Genomic DNA, 20532 nt, shown 5'->3' with positions numbered 1-20532 from the left:
TTTCGAACGACTGGATGAGAACGTTTTGCTTGGATTTCAGCGAGCAATATTATCGGACACACAAAAACATTTTTCTTCCTTTTTCCCCTCTTATTTTGTCTAATTCAGATCAGGCACGAATTTAATATGTAATGTTTGAAAAAAAGCAGATGAAAAGAAACGACGCAGTTTTTCAACAAAGTATACATATTTGACACTTTTAATTCGAGGATTGAATGTGTTTTCATAAAACATATTGCATGGATATACTTGACTGTTATTGATCGGTGTTATAGCGTGTAACTTTGGCTTTTAACTTTGTAAAAATAAAAAGTTACTTTTCATTTATATTTTTTAAAAGAAAATGATATGTCTGCGATTGGGTACGGACAATTCACCAAATTGCGAAGAGCCAATAAATTTTGTTCAGTAGCGCTTATTATTCCTCTTTAACCTATAAAATAAACCTTAATTATTTCTTAAATTTATATATAATATATATATCTGTTAAAAATAACGCTAATAAAAAAATAAATTAAAATACTACTTTTATAAAAATTTGAAACAAATGCCACATTTCAGATAACAAACAATAGGAAGGTTAAGTTTGAAAATGTATCTGGATAAAAAAATATTTTTGTAATTTAAATAATGTTTCAGTCATGCTTTTTTATTGCGTTTCTAAGAAAATTTGCCTTAATAACAATATATTAATGAAGTTATGTCAATACAATTACCATATATTGATTTGCAGAATTTTTTTTTATCTGTTGTTTGTAATTATAATACAAGCAACAGATAAAAAAAATTTTCCTTTGTTTTCCGTACATAAGTTAAATAAGGGGATATTCTACTTATAGAACATGATTTAGGTTAATTTTAATTTTATACGCAGAGAGTAATATTTAAAAAACAATTTCCAAACATGTACGCCTTATATTATAACAATTTAGATTGGGGAGTTGATGAACGCTTAAGAAAAATATTTCAATGACATACATGATATGGCAATTTCATAAGAAAATATTTTCACAAGAGTTCTACAGTGAATAATGATAAATAAATAAAAACTAAACAAGAAATAATTGCAAATTTTAATACTTTCAAATTTTAATACTTTCAAACATTCTCTCCTGTACAGTTCACATTTTTTTAAAAATCGAATTAAAAATAAAAAAATAGTCACTGAAAAACTTTAAAAAAAAATCCAAAATATATTAAAAAAATTAAAAGAAAAATTTTTTCAATTTTTTTTAAAATATTTTTTTTGCACTTAAAATGCTCCTAAAATCCAAATTTTCATTCAGAGTGATTTTTTTTGTGCCTTTTATTCGATTTAAAAAACCGCAACTAATAATTCTGCTTTTACAGTTATTTCTCATATATTGTATCGAAATTTTTTATAACATGTTGCAAAAAGCGATGATAGGTAGTTTTTTTTTCTGGCAATTTTCAGGTAAACAAAGACATAGTATAAAGAGATTCAAAAATATACGTATTAGTTGTTATTAAGGAACATCTAGCATGTTTTCATTGGAAGCAAAACTACACTAAACATTTTTCCTTTCTATATAGCTATACTGTTTTTAAATATAGTAGGCCTCTCAATGTGAAGCGATTTTTCCAATCTCCACATTCCCCCTCTTCGTTTAAGTCAATCTTGATTTTTTACACACTGTAGAACGTTCTGTGAGAATTTGGAATATACTGGCGTCTTAAAAAGTAAGATTCACTGAAACCATGGTATCGGAGAGGAGGAAAGTGTGAGGAGTGGGAAAATCGTGTAATTCCATTTGCAAAGGCATAAATGAAGTAAAAAAGAAAAAAAAATAATTGTAATTGGATACACATTAGAATCCTAGACCTTTTTTTTAATAAGAGATACGTATTTTGTAATTCATTCGTTCGGAATTATTATTTCTAAATTTTAATTTTAATTTAATTCCAAATGTCTTAAGTACTGATATTCGGCAAAATACATATTCATTTAAAATAATGTTTACAAGGTTTTTTTTAAACAAAAGTAATTGTAAAAAGGGCATAATTTATTGTAACATTTTCTAGAAAATTCTCGAATAGTAAAAAAGTTTTCCTTTACTGATATAAAAATCCTGTTCAAAAAAAGATTTCTTCTAATTTTCTGAATAAAATAAAGAAATAGGTAAAATTCAATCCAAAAAGCTTTGTTTTAGTATTTCATTACAAGTAAATAGTTCCCGATTTTTTGATATTTTCACTTTTTTTCTTGTAATTCGATATTCACTAAGATGGAAATAAAATATAAAAATCGGTAGAAAATAATGGTATTTAGTGTTTTTGTTAACGATTGCTCCTTTTTAGAAATAAAGGTAAATATTTTACAACGATTTCTCCCTTTTAGACACGCAAATAAGAAAAAAAAATATTAATGTGTGCGAGAAATATAAATTTCGTAAAAAGAAACTATTTTTAGTAAACTCAATTAACGTTAACATTTTCTCTTAAACAATAAAAAGAATTTTTTATATTATTTCTCTCCGTTTTCTCTGTAGTTTGAAAAATGCGAAAAATTGTTTGTCTTATAAAACAAGAAGCATTTTTGGAAGGAAAAAAAAGTCAATGCGAAATTTCATTATAGTTGAAATGTGAAAAAAAGAATGAACAAAGTAATTTTGTTGCGGTAATTGAATTTATAAATTGAATACATGGTACTATATATTTGATCACACATTAATCATCAACATTAAAATTTGCCAGTATTTACCATTACAGAAAATTTTTTAATATTGATGTGTAATTATATTTCAAAATTTAATTTATATAATTATTCATCAAATATATAATTTATGAATTGATACTTAATAATTAAAATAAAATTTTTTATGAATAAAATTATAGTTATTATTGAGAGATTTCCTTTTCCTTTTTGTTTGGAAATAAACAAGCGAAATACGTAATCTTATTGAAACTTGCCAGAGAATAACTTAATGTTATTATAAATTCATAAAATTTCATTGATATAAAAACGGGGAAGCCGTGATAGAGCGTTCGCCTTCCAATGAGGTGAACTGGGTTCGAATCCCAGCAAGGACAGGTGGATACGAATTCCTCATCCGGCTTGCAACCACCACAATTCTGACGTAAAATATCCTCAGTGATAGACGGATTATGGGTTAAAGTCCCCCTGCCGTCAGGCTAACCATGGGAGATTTTCGTAGTTTTCTTCCTTATCTAACGCAAATGCGGATTGGTTCCATCAAAAATGTCTTCCACGCAGGCAAATTTTCCCCAACACTTTATCCAAGAGTTCCCTTGTCTTTTGGGTTGGGTTCAAAATTACAAGGCTACGGAGTTGAACATGAGTTGTCGGAAACCCAAAATATTGGGTCGGCTGTTCAACGACGGTTATAAAATAAAATATAATAATGGGTCTTGAGAAAATGAAGCAATGTTATACTGCTTTAAAATTATTATGTGAGGATATGCTTGATAAAAAACCAGAATAACGTTAAGAATATAACTTATTTTATTGCAGGTTTTATAAACAAGCGAATTAAAGTACTTTGCTTTAATAATATTTATGGTATAAATTTTTCTATAGTTTTATGTTTGGGTAGTTTTGGAATTATAAAATTTAATTTACTAAATAACTTGATACTTTAAAAGATTTTAAGAGTCGCAACAACAGCATGCACTCTTTTTATTATATTGAAATTAAATAGTGAGATTAAAAAGTACTTAAGAAGTTAATATATAGAAGTTAATCCCAGATTAAGTTTCTAGGACATTACAGAACAGAATATATTACTTTGTAAAATTACTTTTCGCTAAGATTATTTTACTAATATTATATTACATTACTATTACTATTATTATATAACTATTATGAGTATTACTAAGGTTACTATTAGTCAATCTTTATCTTGAATTTGTCTGAATTCCCATTGCATAAATTTCATTTTAAAATCGATATATTTCTTAATTATATGTTTCGAAACATTTTGATGCTTATTATTTTTCAGCAGAGAAATTTCATCTCAAAATGTGATAAACGATTTCTTCCACAAATTAAAACAATTATAAGTTGAAAATCCAATATTCTCTTGAACTATACAGGGTATCTGGGAAAATTCTCGGAGAAATTTCTCTGATGTTTCCAGAATCAGTTATTATCACCTTACATTTATTAGTTAGTAAAATGTTAAATGGTGTAAAATATCAACCATACAAATTTAAACTTAATTTTAAGAACATATACTTAACAATATTAGACGTTTTCTGGCTCTTTTCCTTAAAAAAAAAATAAAAATCTAAGATTTAATTATTTTTTAAAAATCTACGTAGGTTTAACATATTCCTCATAGAAAAAATTAAAAGAGAATATACAATAAATATTAAAGTTCAGCAGTTGACGGTTTTATGCTATTTTTACACGCATTTAAATAGTGCTCTATTAACTACACTCTTAGTTTCATTATCTATATTTACTGAAATATAATACATCAATACTTTTTTTACTAAATAGATACAAATTGGGGAAACAAATTAGACTTAATTTGTTTTTTTTTAATTATATACCAAATAAGCAAATTCGAAAAAAATTTCTCTGATTACAAGGAAGGATTAGAGTAAAATAATTGCAAAGGTGACTGAAATATATGTTTTCTTCATATTATGCTGAATATAGATTTAAAACTTGGTTAAAAAAAAGTTCTATTTTCCCCAGGGAATATAAAATTCTTTGACTTAAAAATAAAACATTTTCGTGACTTTTTTTCAGAAGTTAAAAATTTTCTTAACTTTTCTGCGGTCTGAAATTTTTCACTCACTCTTTCAAGTTTTCTAGATACCATTAATAAAAGAATATCAGGGTATCTGGACTTAGAAATTAAAAAAATTTGTGATTTTTTTTAAAACATTATAAATTTTCCAGACTTTTTCTAGGCTCTGAAAAATGTCCCTGACTGCTCCAGGTGTTCTAGATATCCCGAATATAAAATATTAGGGTATCTAGATTTGAAAATTGAATATTTTGGTGCTTTTTTTCAAAAATTAAAAATTTCTTTGATTGTTCCTAAGACCTGGAAAATTAACTTTACTTTTCCAGGATTTCATGATCCCTTTAATAAAAAAATATTAAGATATCTAGACTTAATTAAACTTCTTCGTGATTTTTTTTCTTCAAAAGTTAGAAATTTTCCTGACTTTTTTTTTTATATCTGAAAATTTTCTCTAACTTCTCCAGGTTTTTTAGATCCCGTGAATATAAAATATCATTGATCACTTGGCTTTGTTTAAAAGTGATTTCCAGATGGAACGAGTAAAACTAGTATGAGACAAAATGGCGTTGACACTTACTGATGACCATGTTCAATGAGATGTCCTGAAAAGTGCAGCGACATCATATCCCAGTCGCCGATGACTCTTGCCAATCACCGAAACAGACAAACAACGAAATGGACGACCCTCACTCAGAAAAAAACACACCTGAGACGAAAATTACGACTTTCCAAAGTCCACAAATAAGCCCTTTCGCGATTATCTTCAAGATGCCTTTTCGCTTTGCAATAGCCGCAATATAATCAACAGAACGATTACAGTATGTGTTTAAGCCTACCTCCTTCCTCACCCCACTCTTCTTTCGTTTCGAATAAGAACTTTGAAATGTTCTTTTTTTTTCCGAACCCCCTACGGCGATTTTACATGTTCGGAATTAATGAATTCATAAAACGAGTAGATGAACTATGGTATGTCACACCCTAAAGGTTATGTGACTGAGATAATAATAAAAAAGAAGTCAAGTCGAGACGCATGGAATGTAAAAGAGATGAGATTGCGAACTGGTGGAGAAATCGTTTCCACAAAGGTGATAAAATTTTGTAATTTGAATAGAAATTCCACACTTTACGTTACTTTTACCCATTCTTTTTTGTATTTTTTTTTTCAGTTGTGCTGAAATTCTTTGCATATTTCTGAAGATAAGCGTGTTATCTTTTTTTTTTATTATTTTTTTTTAATTAATTTATTTTTTTATTTTATTTCGGATCATCTTCATTGTAGTGTTGATCTACTTAGCAATATCCAAATAGTTGCGATACTGTTTTCTTTTTTCTTCTTCTTTTCTTTTTAAATGTATGTTACAAAATTTAAGGTCAATCATTAAAAAGGCATAATGAGTAATGAAAGAAATTTAAGGTGATTACGAAATAACTTTGCCTTCTCACTACTCTCTGTAATACCACCATTCGAGAGAACAAAACAAATTTTGAATCAGGTTGGCTCACTAGAATAGTGTTTAAAACGTTGATCCGTCCTCACGCTTACGATAACAGAATATTTAGTTTGAACAGTGGTGATGCTGAACATTTTCAATGCCCAATGACATGTATGCTATTTATGCAGAATGCAAGCCATTTTAAAAAAAAGTTCACATTCACAATAGTGTGATTATGAAAACCTTACTATTAAGTTGTTTCAAAATACATTTGATTGGGTGAGCGAAAAATGAGCTTTTTAACTCAAAAATGTTCACACGTTGCTTTAAAATACATTTCATTTGGAAGAACATTTATCAGAATTCGGCATGCGTTCAATAAGCAATGCAAATCAAACTTTATGGTTTCAGAGATTTATCATATTAATGAAAACAAGCTTATTTCAGGACATGATATCATGATGTTGATCATGAACATGAACATCATGATATCATGATGTTGTCAAAACATATGTTTCGACAACAATTAGATACTAATAATTTTTTTGCACACTCAAATAAATAATTTTTCTAAAGTGTTTTTAAAAAAAAATTGAAACAAACTCATATTTTTACACTGTTTTTTAATATTAAAAAGTATTTGAACTAATATTTAATTTCTCTCTGAAACTTTACTTGCTTCGTAGTAAGTATTAAAATTCAAGTTAAATCTCTTATTTAAACATTCTCAATAGCTTGAGTGTCCCTAAAGTTAAATATACACTGTATATTAAATAAATTATTCAGTTCGATAAAATTTAATACATCTAGTACTTCAATCTTTATCGCTACAGTCAAGATAAAAATCCTCCTATTATATAGAAGTCGTCTTTTACAAATGCGAATATCTTCGCGACCAAGTTATAAAAGGATTTATGCATGAGTTGTAGAACAAATATTTCCCTTATGTTTAACGGAAGAAGTAAAACATTCTTTAATGCGTGTTATTTATATATTTTGCAGCTTTTCAGTCTTTCATGTAAGATCTGTATGTTCAAATTTTGATTAACTCTATGCGATGGTCCTAGATTTGGTACATAGTTTACAAAATCGAATCTCTGAAACGCTTGATAACTGTTTATCTAGTTTATTATCTATTCCATTCCCTTGATAGATGCTAAAAATTCTGCAGCATTACAAGTTTTCTGTGCCACACAGAGAAACTATTATTAACTATCGTAGCGAAATGATCAATATTGTTTCAGCAAAGATTTATAAATATTCTAAAGAGAATTTTAAATAAATGGCACGCATTTCTGATTTTATATAAATTAAGCTTGTATGAGTGGGCTATTTTTGCCAAAAAGCTTAAAACAAATGATCACAGAAAAGCAACCTCAGAAAGTGGGAATAACTAATTAAAACTTTCATTTAAGTTTCAGAGATAAATAATAGGGGCCGGAATAGCCTTGGTTGACAGGGCGCTGGACTTACGTTCGTGAGAGTGGGAGTTCGTATAGAAGTCGACCGAAGACTTCCCGTGTAATAAATGGCAACTGGTGCACGTTAAATCTGCCGGATCACTAAGTCCTCCCTGTTCCCATAACAAATTATACCTCTGGAGGTACTGAATTGGAGATGGATCGTTCTCTCGTTCAAGTCAAAATTACATCTGCGGATGAATGAATGGATGGAAGAATCAGTCAGCCCTATAAAGGAGTGTGACGCATGGGTGAGACGGAAGTCGAATTCTTAGCCATAGACAGCGCCACTGGGAAACAAGAGCAATCGTAACGTTTCAAGTGTGACAATGTAAAAATATTGCGCTGCCATCTATTCATTTGACATCAAACTATTAGAGCATGGGTCGCCAAACTTTTTTTGATCATCGACCCCTATATAATTTTTCGAAATCTCCATCGACCCCATAAAAGTAATTTTCTGTTAATTAAAATAAAACTCTATTAGATACTGTGTTTGTACATTTATTTATGATTTTGAACATTTATTAAAGTAATAGTAAAACATTGTGTAACAATAGTTTTGTGAAGAAATAAGTAAAGTAACTACAGATTTATTGCTTCTTAATCAACGAGATGGGTGTGCCTGGTGTTTTTTTGCAAGGTTCGCTATATTGGGTTCAAAATTGGTCAATTTTAATCTTAAATTCCCTCAAAACTCCACATTTAATTTATTTCTGTACTTAGTTAAGATTGAATTTACGTGACTGAAACCGGTATCAACCATATAGGTACTTTGAAATGCTAGCATGAATGACTGAGCTATTTTTTAAAGTTTTACATATTTTCACATTCACATTATATTTATATTTGTCCAAAACTTGCTTATTATTAAAATGTTTTCCAAATCAACATAGCGCAGTTTAAAATCGTCGCTCATTTTTTGAAGATGAATTGTATAGATATAAAAGTTTTAATAATGACACTGCAAATATTCAACACAGTTTGCAAAGATAACTGAAACTGCGTAGGATATTTGCTTTTGTAACGTCAATGCTTGTAACACGTGATATTTGGACAAGGGCACATCGATTTATAAACAAGAAGTGCAGAGTTCGTGCCACTGGTACGTAAATACTTGTTTCACCCGAATAAATATACGTTTATTAATTTATGTTCGATAAAGAAACTGATACTAAGTCAATCATAAAAAAATTCACAAATTTTACATACTCAATTAGGTAAGTGTGATTCGCGTATTAAGAACTGTTATTTCTTCGACCCCCAATCGACCCTTCCGATTCGGATCGAACCCCATTCAACCCCCTGAATCAGATCGACCCCCGCTTTTGTTAAATAGACCTCTGGGGGTCTATATAGACCACTTTGGCGACCTCTGTATTAGAGAGTCAAGCGAGTGCGCAAATGCTTTTGACAGAGCGAGAACTACAGTATTACGATGTAAAACTATTGTTCTGACCCCTATTTATTAGACATCAAACTTTTGAAGAATTGGGCAGGTATGCATTTGCGAGGGAGGAATCTACCATTTTAAAAAATTGACGTCAAACATTGTAAAATTCACGATTAAAGTTTGCTTCTCTCAATTACGTCCTGTTTACACTTTAATTAATAAACACGTATTTTATCAATCCTTATTCTACTTCTTTCTTAGACAGGACTACTTCTAGACTGGATGACGCAACTTTATTCTCGACTCAGTAAAAAATTCGGGATCAAATTAAGGTACTTTTTACCGTAAAATCTATTTTTACAGGAACATGTTACGGAACAAAAAATCTGATATATCGTAATTTCACTCTACTGATATATCGTGAAAAATCTCGTATAGCGAAATTTGTAATATATCTAATAAGATTTCTCATGCTATTTGTTTTTATAACATGTTTGAAGAAAAAAATACATTTGAAAATATCTTAATGAAAACTTAAAAAATTATAAATTAAAAATATATTTAATATACTACCAAAATGTTATTTTTCCTAGATTGCATCACTCAATTAGTTTTGAGAACCTATATTTTATTTTATTTTATATCCGTCGCTCAACAACTAATTCATATTGGATTTGCGGCTATCATTGTAAATCCAAAAAAAAAAAAAAAAAAAGGTTTAAAAAGTAGAACTATTTTTAATAGTTTTGGAAAAGACAAGTAAGAAAAATTATGTTTCTTACTGTTAAACCACGAAAGGCTGCCACTCTATAGAATGTCAGAAATTTTTAGGAAAAGTAAAAATACAGTGAGAAATATTATTTTCATTGCGCAGTCATTCCTTGCAGTTTTTTCCTTAGAGATTCTATAGAATGGCTAGAAAATTTACGAAATATTAATCCTTTCATACCTTGCCCGTCAAGTGTAGGGATTCTCTACAAGGACTAGGTATTCTAATCTATTTAATAATCTACGATTAATTAAAAAATTCGATTATATATTTACGAGGTAGATTTTATGGTTACTTATTGTAGAAAAAACGCCAAATTCTTACCTAAATGAAAGAATTAGACATGAATAAAACATAGATTTTTTACAGGATTATTTTCAAAGTTAATAAGAGTAGATTATTAAAGCAATATATAACAATCAACTTGCAAATCAATTTTTTATCGAAGCTTGTAAATATGTCTTGGAAGGAAACTCTGATCATTTTTCACGTAGTAAAAGATTGAAATTTTACCTACAATAATCGGATTTACCTAACAGTCTATGATTAATTGATAAATTAAATACCATAAGCTCGATTGAGGAAGGATTCTAATATTGGATATTATTAATAGAGAAAAAGAACAAATTCACTTGGAGAAAACTAAATGAAAGAGAAAGATGAACGTAATTTCAATGATTAATCGAAATCAATTTATTTCCTTTTCAGCATCAGTTCCTTTTTCGATTAGGAGGAAAATAATTATTTTACTTTTGCATTGTGTAGGAAATATGGACGAAATCATGCATAATTTGATAAAGAGAAATCTTTTTATTTTCTGTTTACTTAAATGTAACAATAGTTTATTAATTATAAGAATTAATTAATCGCAAAAATTATATGATTGTTGAAGCTGTTTAAGTCATAAATCAAATGGTAGTGCAGTTGGAAATGTGCATGAACATTTCCTGATTTGGTGAATTAATTGAGGGCTAAAAGTGGAAAACGCTAAATATCCAACAGAGGAAATTGTTTAGGAGAGGGATAAAAAAAAGAAGGATATTTATGACTTTTTGTGCGTTTGGCGTTTTCGATTTTTTTTCTTTCTTTTTAGCTGTTAATCAACACTTTACTATATTGGTACCAGTGTCCAGTTGTTCTACGTTTAGAATCTAAATATCTACAAGCATTTTATTTAATAACTGGCATTGAATAGCTGATCCAATTCAGAGTTAACGACTCTCAATGTTCAACTCCGTAGCCTTGTAATTTTGGATCCAATCCAGAAGACGAGGGTCCTGGATCAAGTAGAGGGACAAAGTAGCCATCGTGGAGAACTTTTCATGGAAACTAACCCATATTTTCTTCACAAGGAAGGGAAAACCACGCAAACCTCTCACAGTTCGCCCACTGAGAATATTTTATTTACGTCAACACTGTGGTGGATACGAACCTGGAGCAAAATTCGTATCCAGCCACCACTGCGATTCGGAGTGACATCATTGGGAGGCGAATGCTATATCCCCTGAGCCACCATGGCTCAATCTATAAATATTTGTAACTCTACAAGCAATAACATAACTGGTTATATAATAACACACAATCTCTCATAACCATGAACAATTACAGAAAATTGCGTAATGGGCAATAACCACCACGTGTCTTATTGCTGGCACTTTCATTGTTCATTTCGTATGGCAGATTAAAGCAGTGAAATCTTAAGACTCCTTCTTCGACTTTTGCAATGGGGGTTGGCACTTCATCTGTTCTCCAGCTTGTTAAGGCTGTTTTTCGATGGCTTTGTCGTCACATAGAGTGACTCTCATTCTCATAATTCTGTAATTAAATACCTTCATAACTGCCGTGAGTTTGCAACAGTTATTCATGACTGTTAACAATGTAGAACTATCTTTAGTCCAGCACTCTCTATCATAAGCGTCAAAAATGGCACAAAACATCCATATGAAGAAAAGCCGCAATTTTGTGAAAATGAAAAACGTTCGTAATCGAATTTTTTAAATATTTAAAATGTATACTGGTCTCATGAAAAATCTGCAAAATTTGAAAATTATTTACTGATTTTGATAAGATTCTACGCTGGAAAATATCGCCAGTAGGGCGATATTTAAATATGGCCTATAACTTAAAAACATTTAAGTTATTTGTACATTCTAATACCCAGATAGTTTTTTACGACAAGATAGTATGCATCAGGTCGCGAAATTTCTATTCGCTATCTCGCAATGGGCGAACGAATATATAGAGCTTGCAAGTAAGCGTCAAAGTTAAGGCCTGTTTACACGGTCCAATTTCTTGAATCCGAGAAATTGGACGGATTTCTCTGTCCAAGAAATTGGATGATTCGTTGACACTATCCAAGTTCTTGAATGTCGCTGATTCGTTGAAAGAAAAACTTGCGCATGCGCATTGTTCACATTCAACATTTTAAAATAATACTTACATAAGTTTAAAATTACTAAATAAATTCAAATAAAATCATAATAACACAAATAAACCGCAACAGATCAATTTATTTGGACTAAAATATATGAAAACAGACAAGAAGATGACATAATTGGCTACCTGATTGTTGACGTCACAAAACCTATGACGCTGATTGGTTAAGGGAGAAAAAACTTGGATGGAAAGTAGAACATGCTCTACTATCGTCCAAGAAGTTGGACCAAGTTCTTGGATGTTTGTTTACACGATCAAAGCTCAAAGCAAAGCAAGTTTCCATCAATATCAATCAATCTCTGTCCAAGAAATTGGATCGTCTAAACAGGCCTTTAGACACTGTAACAGAATCGGCGAAAAACACAGTTTCATAAACTAGGGCTGCAATGGGATACCCGCATGTGACGTAGTGGAGGTATCTCGATCCTGATGGGTTGTTGAAACGTGACATTTGTTATGCTAACAACTATTCTTTTCATTCTATTTCGAGAAAGCCAAGCCCTCTCTGTCTCAAATGATACATTCTATATTCTTACACAAAGATTCTTTGACGAAGATTTCAATTCTTTCACGATATATTTCTTACTGAACACAAAGACAGACACAAAGCCGTGTAGAACACAAACAAACTAATTATGCATCGAAGTTTCCAGGTACACGAAACAAAAATATATCCTGGTTACAACAAAATACGTAAACAAATAATAAATCTTAGTTAAAAGACGAGAAAGAATTATATTTCAACAAATTCGATGTGCGATACGGTGATGTATTTAATCAACTTCACGTTAATTAACATCCTGACATATGTGGAGAGCTCGACTTTAACACTCCATATAAACAATCAGATGGAGGTGACGTCACATGCATGGGATTTGTGGTCTTCTTCTTGAAGTGCGAGTACCCAATCAACAAATAGTATTTAAATGCCGAAAGGCAGCAGAATATAAATATGAAGTGTTATTAAAAGTATGAGAACATGACTGCAATTTTTTTCTATTTTATTGATTTTTGATGACATGTGGACGATATGGAGACCTTACTGCAAATTTGTCTACTGTTGGTATTAATATTACTCAACAATAAGCCTGTTTCAATTTTTCACTTTATACATATTTTATGGTTTTTGTTACCATGAAGTGTTTTTTAAACTGCATCACTTAATATTTTTAAAAATTGTTTATATTTTTTTATGAAAATAGTAGCGAATAAAATTTTAGTCTGGTTTGTACATTTAGAAATGTCATACTCTTGTATGCAAATACCTAGTTTACAATTATAATTTTGCATCAAAGCACATTAACTATTTTTTTTTTTAAAATTTAATTAATCAATTAATTTATTTTTTAAAATTTTTCATGGCGAAAGAGCTTTAAAAAACGCTGTTAAAAACACGCAGTTTTTTTCTAAAGAAGAAAAAGATTTTCAATTTTTCGATATTTTCAGCGTTTTTTACTTTTTGTGTTCAATTTGTATCAGTGGAATTAGTATCCACTATGGTGAGTATAGGCGTAATAACTCGTAAATGTTCGTCGATTTATTATGATATTTGTCGTAAGATTTTCTTTATTTATTATTACAGATTTCGTCTATTTATGATAAAAAAATTTCTTAATTGTATTTTGTTCTAGCAAGTTATTATTTTTGATTGCGTCAACTTATTCTTTTTAAAAATTTGATTGTTTTGGAGTTTTCAGAGCTAAAATAAATTTTTTTTTATTTTTTATTTTATTTTATTTTAAATTACCACCTAGGGTACGATTACTATAATACAATAAGTTTTCGCATTTTAAATCGAAATAATAACTAAAAATAAACAATCTTGAAACCTAAGAAAGATAAACGCTTTGGAATAAAAACCTTTTGTTGTTGTCTTGAAACTTAAAAATGATTTGCTATTTTAAAGCAAAGATCTATGAATGAGGAACTTAGGTCAGGACTCTTTAATCAGACAGCTTGGAAGTTTTTTTAAGTAAAAAAAAAGGGAATAAAAAATATTTTTAAAACCTACCGATTTGAGTACAGTAAAAACACACACACACACATAAATTTCTTTATATTTTCAATCAAAGTGGCGACTCATAAAATTTTGAAACCTTAGCACTAAGAATTTTTTATTATAAGAATCTATCTTTAAACGAATATCTATGATTGGGGAACTCTTTCGGTGTTTCTGTTATCTTCATAAATGTTATTTTTAAAGAGAATAAAAGAAATTTTTTTTTATTTAAAAATCTATCGCTTTGAGTTACATTAAAAAACTAACAATGAGTCTGCTTATTTTCAATGAAAATGGTGACTAAAATAATCTTGAAACTTAAACACTAAAAACACTTATTATCTTAAAACAGAGATGTATAAATCAAGAACTCTGACTCTTTAATCATAAATTTTGGTAATTAAATAAATAATCCCAAGGAAACTAAAGTGGTAAGATATTAGTTGATTAAAAACGTTTATTCGCTTCAAAAGTATACATCAGATTCAGCAGGTATGTGGAATTACAGTCGCCATGTTTCAAGTTTTGAAAATGTGCGCCAACTTTGAGCGCTTGAAGCATCTCGACTGTTATTTCCAATCTGTATACTTTTAAAGCGAAGAAAGGTTCTTAATCAAGTAATAAGACTTTGTAGTTATTTTGAGCAAAAAAATAGTTATAATAGATGGACTTTTTGAAAATTTCTACAGCCATAAATACAATTAAAACATGAAAACAGTCTTCATATTTTTCATCAAAATGATAACAAGAAAATTTTTAAAACTTTAACATTAAATATTTTTTGTTATAAAATAAAAATCTTTATATTTTTTTAACACAAAAATCTCTGTACCCTCTGAACTTTGGAGTAAGAAGATGTAGCATAAAAGCTTTACCTCGCTTAAGAGAAAAGCAGGTAGAAATATTAAATTGTTTTTCTATGTCTCATATTTTATTCCATCTCATCGATTTTATGTTACAATTTTCTTTAGATTTGTCATTACAATCCACGCACGCTGAGTTTCGAATAATTGAAAGAAATCATTTCGAAACCACTACATTTACTCAACTTTTCAATACCAAATCCATTATTTTCTTTTCATATTTTATTCACATCTAACGTTTCCCTTCAAATTCTCTTTTTTTCTTATTTATTTTATAGTTCATACAATTTTTAAAGAAAAGGAATTTTCATTTCAAATAAGCGCGAGGAAAGTTATGATTACATAGGCAACAAACAGAATTTTATTGAACTGTTACTGTTACACACCTGCAACAGTTAGTTTATCAGCCAATGGTGAAGTGAAGGTTAATGATTCAAACTTTTGAGACCAATAGCATGATGGTTGCGAATGTAATTGGCATTGTGCACCGACCACTTTTACTTCTCAGACAAGACGGTATCCATTCATTTGAATCTATATGGGATTCAAGCTGTCAACTGGAGATGGAACCCAGCTCTGACAATAATGGCATAGTGTCTTAACCATTGCAACATCGCATATAATATTGTTTCATTTTAAGCCATGCCGTTTATTTTATAACCGTGGGTGAACAACCTATTCTTTTAGGTAGATTTGAAGCAGGAACGTCCAACTCCGTACTAATAATTTCGAACAAAACTAACTCAAAAGACGAAGAACTCGTGAATGGGGTATGGAGGTAAACACGCCTTCTTAAAACCTTAATGGTCGTGTCATTTCGAAGAAAACAAGCCATAAAAGTGTCCTTTTTTTATTCAAGAAAATCACATAAAACTAGGTGCAATAGATGAGTTCATTTATTTTTATTTTTGTGTTAATTTTTAGCTTACATGTTATAAAATCACGGGAGGAAATAAAAACAATACACAAGAAGTAAAAACAAAAATAAAAGGAAAAATAGAAAGCTAAAGTTGAAAAAAAAAAAAATACAAGTAAAAACTCTCGTCCTTTATTTATTCTTCCGTGATTTGAACCTTCTCATTTATAAAGATATTTTTTTTCTTTTTAACGATAACATTTTCGAGTCATAAAAGTTTTTATTTACGGTATGATTATAAATCACATCATAATAATCTAATCATAATAAATTGTTGATCACGAATTCCATTTAAATCTATGTTAAATAATGATTGTAAATTCACGCTGGATAAGTCAATAAAAGAACCCGCATTATTTAAGTAAGAAATTCACTTTTATAACAGGATATATAATTCATAAAATACTGAGCAATGATAAAAATTATTATTAGTCGCGTCCGTATTTTGCTAATGAAAAATAAACTTACCCTAAAAAATATCCAGTTACGAATTTTTATACTGAATCTTTTAATTTCCTCAATAAATAATTGTCTTCAATCTAGAATTCTTAATAAAAAATTACAATGATTGTCAAGAAAATTGTTTTGTGAATAGTTTTTAGTCCTTTAGCAAAATAAAATTACGTGATGTAAATAATTTAGATGGTATCCCCAATCTTGAATTTATCCGATGTTGAACCTTCATTTTTGCATTTTTGAACATTTGCAACATTTCCCCAATTGCTTAGGTAAATTTTTTTAATAATTATTTATTTGAATTTTGGCAAACACGAACCACAATAAAATGAATTCAACTTCTTTAGAAGGAAAAATGATTTGTTTGAATTATTATTTGTGCCAATCGCAGTTATTGTATAACTTTAAAACAGTCGCCAATTTATATAATTGCATGCTTGCAATAATGCATACGAGTCATCCCCTGGAATCCTCTGCGAAAAAAAACAGATAATTTTTTTTTTAAATTCAAGAATGGCTTACTGTTATCTTTTTCCTTAAAGTATCAGTATTATATGCTAAAGATTAAAATAACATAAATATAAAAATTTACGATAACTTGGACGGATAGATAGAGCTGCCAACTACTACGGTTTTTTGCAAAATATTTTATAGAGTAGTATACTATTAATAACTAAAGCTTTCAGAATTTTTGTAATTTTGCCAATATTTTAAAAGCTTCAAAGCGAGAGAGTTCATGCAAGATGGCGTTTCATATGAACTTTCGAGTTATTTACAATTCGAAGAAATTTTCTCTCAAAGTAAAGAAAGTTGGCAGCCTTGTATAAATATTCAAGAAAGTGGAAAATTTAATTATGGCAAAAAGTTTTAAAACTTTCACGGTTTGTTTTTTGAATTACTTATTTTTTCAAAAAAAGATAAACGTTTATTTTATTGTTCGAAAAAATGATTTGTACTATTTTTGAAAGGTCAAAAATCAAGATAAATAAATAAATATTTTAATATATTTTGAGCATACTCATTCAAAAATATAAAGTTATGAAATTTGCTTTAATTCTTGCATTGAGGTGATAAGTCCCCAGACTCGAAAATCGACGAAGACTGGTTGATTGGTAAATTGTTTCTAACTTGCACAGAGCAGAGATGTAGATAGAGTTTCAGTCTAATCATGGAAGGTTTTTGTGGAATCCATATACTACGTTGTAATTTTCCCCTAAACAATTACACATGAAAGCGACAGAGACCGATGCTTTATGAAGGATGTGTATAAACGAGTATAACGCCACCCGCATCTGATATATATCGGCTTTCAACGCTGGAAGTCATATTTACCAGTGTGGTACATGCGTACTGTTATATTTTAGGTGAGGTCCTGTAAACAGCGTGTTACACTACTTGTTTAAGACACGATTCCAATGAAATTATATTTGTAAGCAGCATGATTTCCTGCTGTATTTCTCATGAATACGAAAACTGCATAAAATAATCGGTATCTTAAATGCTGTGTCGAAGGTTTTAAATTTGTGCAATTTAATAACTTATATTTTAGATTCTCATTATCTGAAAGCATCTAAAAGTTTATGCGTGTATTTTGCAAAAACTATAATTTTATTTCAGTCTAAAATAGTTATATGAAATAATTTTTCTGAATGAAAATAAACACACGTCATTTAAATGTGATGGATTAAATACAACAGAGCATAACCAAAGAGTTTAGTGGAAGAAAATGCTGTGTAATATTTTGAAAACACTCGATTTTTCAAACTTAGGAACACTGTTAACACATTAATTTATCCAACAAGGATTTTAAGAAAGGTGGTTTTAAAGATGTTTTGTAAGTGCAACAAGGCATAACTGAGGAGCTTAGTGGAAGAACATGTTAAGTGTTGTTTTGAAAATACTCAAATCTCGTATTTTCTCTCTGATGCAAATAAAAAACATTAGTTATTACGAAGGTTTTAAACAGAAAAAGTTGTTTTGTAAACAACATACTAATTGCAAAACAGTTAGTTATAAGCTCTTAAAGTTCTCAAGCGGATTCTTTCACTTATGTAACTTAACATGTTTTACTCATTAAAGCTCTGCAACTTTAATTGCATGTTAGTTTAGAATCAAAACAACCACATTTTTTATTTTATTTAAAAATACTTATTTTGACAGCAAAACAATAAAATACGAAAAAAGGTAAACGTAGGAGAAAAACACGAAGGAAAAGAGAGAAAGACTAAACAGTTTTTTTTTTTAAATTACTGAATGAATGCATCCTCTTTTAGCTTCCATTGTTTGTAGAAACAATAAGACCATTTAGTTAAATTATATTCAATCAAGAATTTTTTTCTCACTCATATTTACATTAAAGAAAACCTCTATTTACAACTAAATTACAGGACTAAAGGTACATTTGAGTTCAATAGGTTTGTAGTTTATGTTCTTGGCAATTGCATTGATTTTAATAAAGATTTATGTATGATGCGTGCTTGAAATAAGAATTTAAATTTGAAGAGCTCTTTTTAGTTCATCGGATGAATAGTATTTGAAATGTATTCATTTATTTTGCATTCCGTTGTTCTTAAAAAATTAAGATCTTGGTTAAATTCACGAGAAATACGTAACACATAAATTGAGATGCGTTAAAATTATTTGTTTTCTTACCATAATTCACGAGTGTTTACAACTAGATTATAGGCCTAAAGGTACATTTGAGTTCATTCTCTTGGCTTTGTAGTTTATGCTCTTGGCAATTGCATTGATTTTAATAAAGATTAGGTTTGATACGAGTCTGAATTAAGAATTTAATCGACGAGATTATTTTAGTTGATCGGAAGAATAGTATTTGACAGGTATCGCTAAAAAGCATAATTTAATTTGTTGTATTACTTTTTTTTAAATAATTTTTCTCTAGAGAAAGCCAAATCACCCGGTCAGTCAAAATACCGTTGTTTTTACAAAAGTGAGATCTTTGCTAAATTTACAAGAAATGAGTAAAACGTAAATTGAAATGAGTAAAATTTGGCTATTTTTTACCTTAATTTATAAGTGTAAAAGATATCTAAAAAATACGTTCAGTCGGAAAAAAAAAGCTGCGAGTTAGAATCCGAATTTCCTTGACTTAAGCTCTCAAAATTTTACATTAGTAAGGTGAGGGTCACAAATATAAAAATTTATCCCGCATTGTTCGAAATTTCGGAGAGTGTTCAACCATAACATCTTTTCTGAAACTTTATAAGACGGGAAACCGAACCATATTATCACACATCTTAAATTTGATTGCATGATAATATGGCACAACTTGGACGGAACTAGGGACAAAATTCAATATCTTATGAAGCTCCGTGGTGACTCAGGGAATAGCGCGATCGCCTCCTAAGGAGAGGACCCGGGATCGAATCCCAGCGATGGCTGGTCGATATGAATTCCGCACTCGGCTTGCACCGACCACAGTGCTAACCTCCTCAGTGGTAGACGGATCACGGGTTAGAGTCCCCTTTCCGTTAGACTTACAGTGGGAGGTTTTAGAGTTTTGCACTTCATGTAACGCAAATGCGGATTAGTTCCATCAAAAAGTCCTCCACGAAGGCAATAGTTGACCCAGGAGTTCCCTTGTCTCCTGGATTGGTTTAAAAATTACATGGCTACGCAGTTGAACATTAGTAGTCGTAAACCCAAAACATTGAGTCGGTTGTTCAACTACGGTTATAAAATAAAATATCTTATTAAGAATATAGCAAATTGGCACATTATTATAGGGTTCAAAGTTTAAAGTTGAACGATTTTTTGTTAAAATTATGAAATACAAGTTAAACCTATTACGCATAACACTTCACTCAAGCATAGCTAAGCACACCTAGCTCTGTTTATTCAAGGCTTTATTTTTATTATTTAAACCCTTTCTTATGACGGTTCATTCCGCTGAAGTGACGCACTGAGTGATACACTATGCCGCGAGTGCGTGGTGCACATTAAGCTGATTATGATTCGATAAGTTGATGTACTGATTTTCTTGTTAAGTGTTAATCTTAATTTTTTTATTTATTCAGTAATGTTTCTTTCAATTCCTGAACATTTTGA

General features: G+C 29.7%; 1 protein-coding gene across 7 annotated transcripts in view; it reads right to left on the bottom strand.

Moving 5' to 3' along the window:
• Nucleotides 1-20532, bottom strand: part of fray (oxidative stress responsive kinase frayed) — a 103551-nt gene that overhangs the window by 42587 nt on the left and 40432 nt on the right. Inside the window, exon 1 of one of the 7 annotated variants that reach the window (XR_015432719.1) lies at nucleotides 5317-5479. The exons of 5 other annotated variants lie outside the window; for them this stretch is intronic. Coding sequence is in view for 1 of the 2 variants with exons in the window: in XM_043052977.3 (XP_042908911.1) it covers nucleotides 5317-5363 (47 nt within the window). In the remaining variant the exon portion in view is untranslated. Of the gene's footprint in view, nucleotides 1-5316; nucleotides 5784-20532 lie in introns of those variants that run through there. One more of the 7 variants, XM_043052977.3, reaches the window with a different exon arrangement.

Source organism: Parasteatoda tepidariorum, chromosome 3 (assembly GCF_982258835.1).
Source record: "Parasteatoda tepidariorum strain Cologne lab strain chromosome 3, Ptep-v5.0, whole genome shotgun sequence".
In the NCBI taxonomy this organism is placed as follows: Eukaryota; Metazoa; Arthropoda; class Arachnida; order Araneae; family Theridiidae; genus Parasteatoda; species Parasteatoda tepidariorum.
The sequence above is the reverse complement of the archived record's forward strand: the minus strand, read 5'-3'. Positions and strand labels throughout refer to the sequence as shown.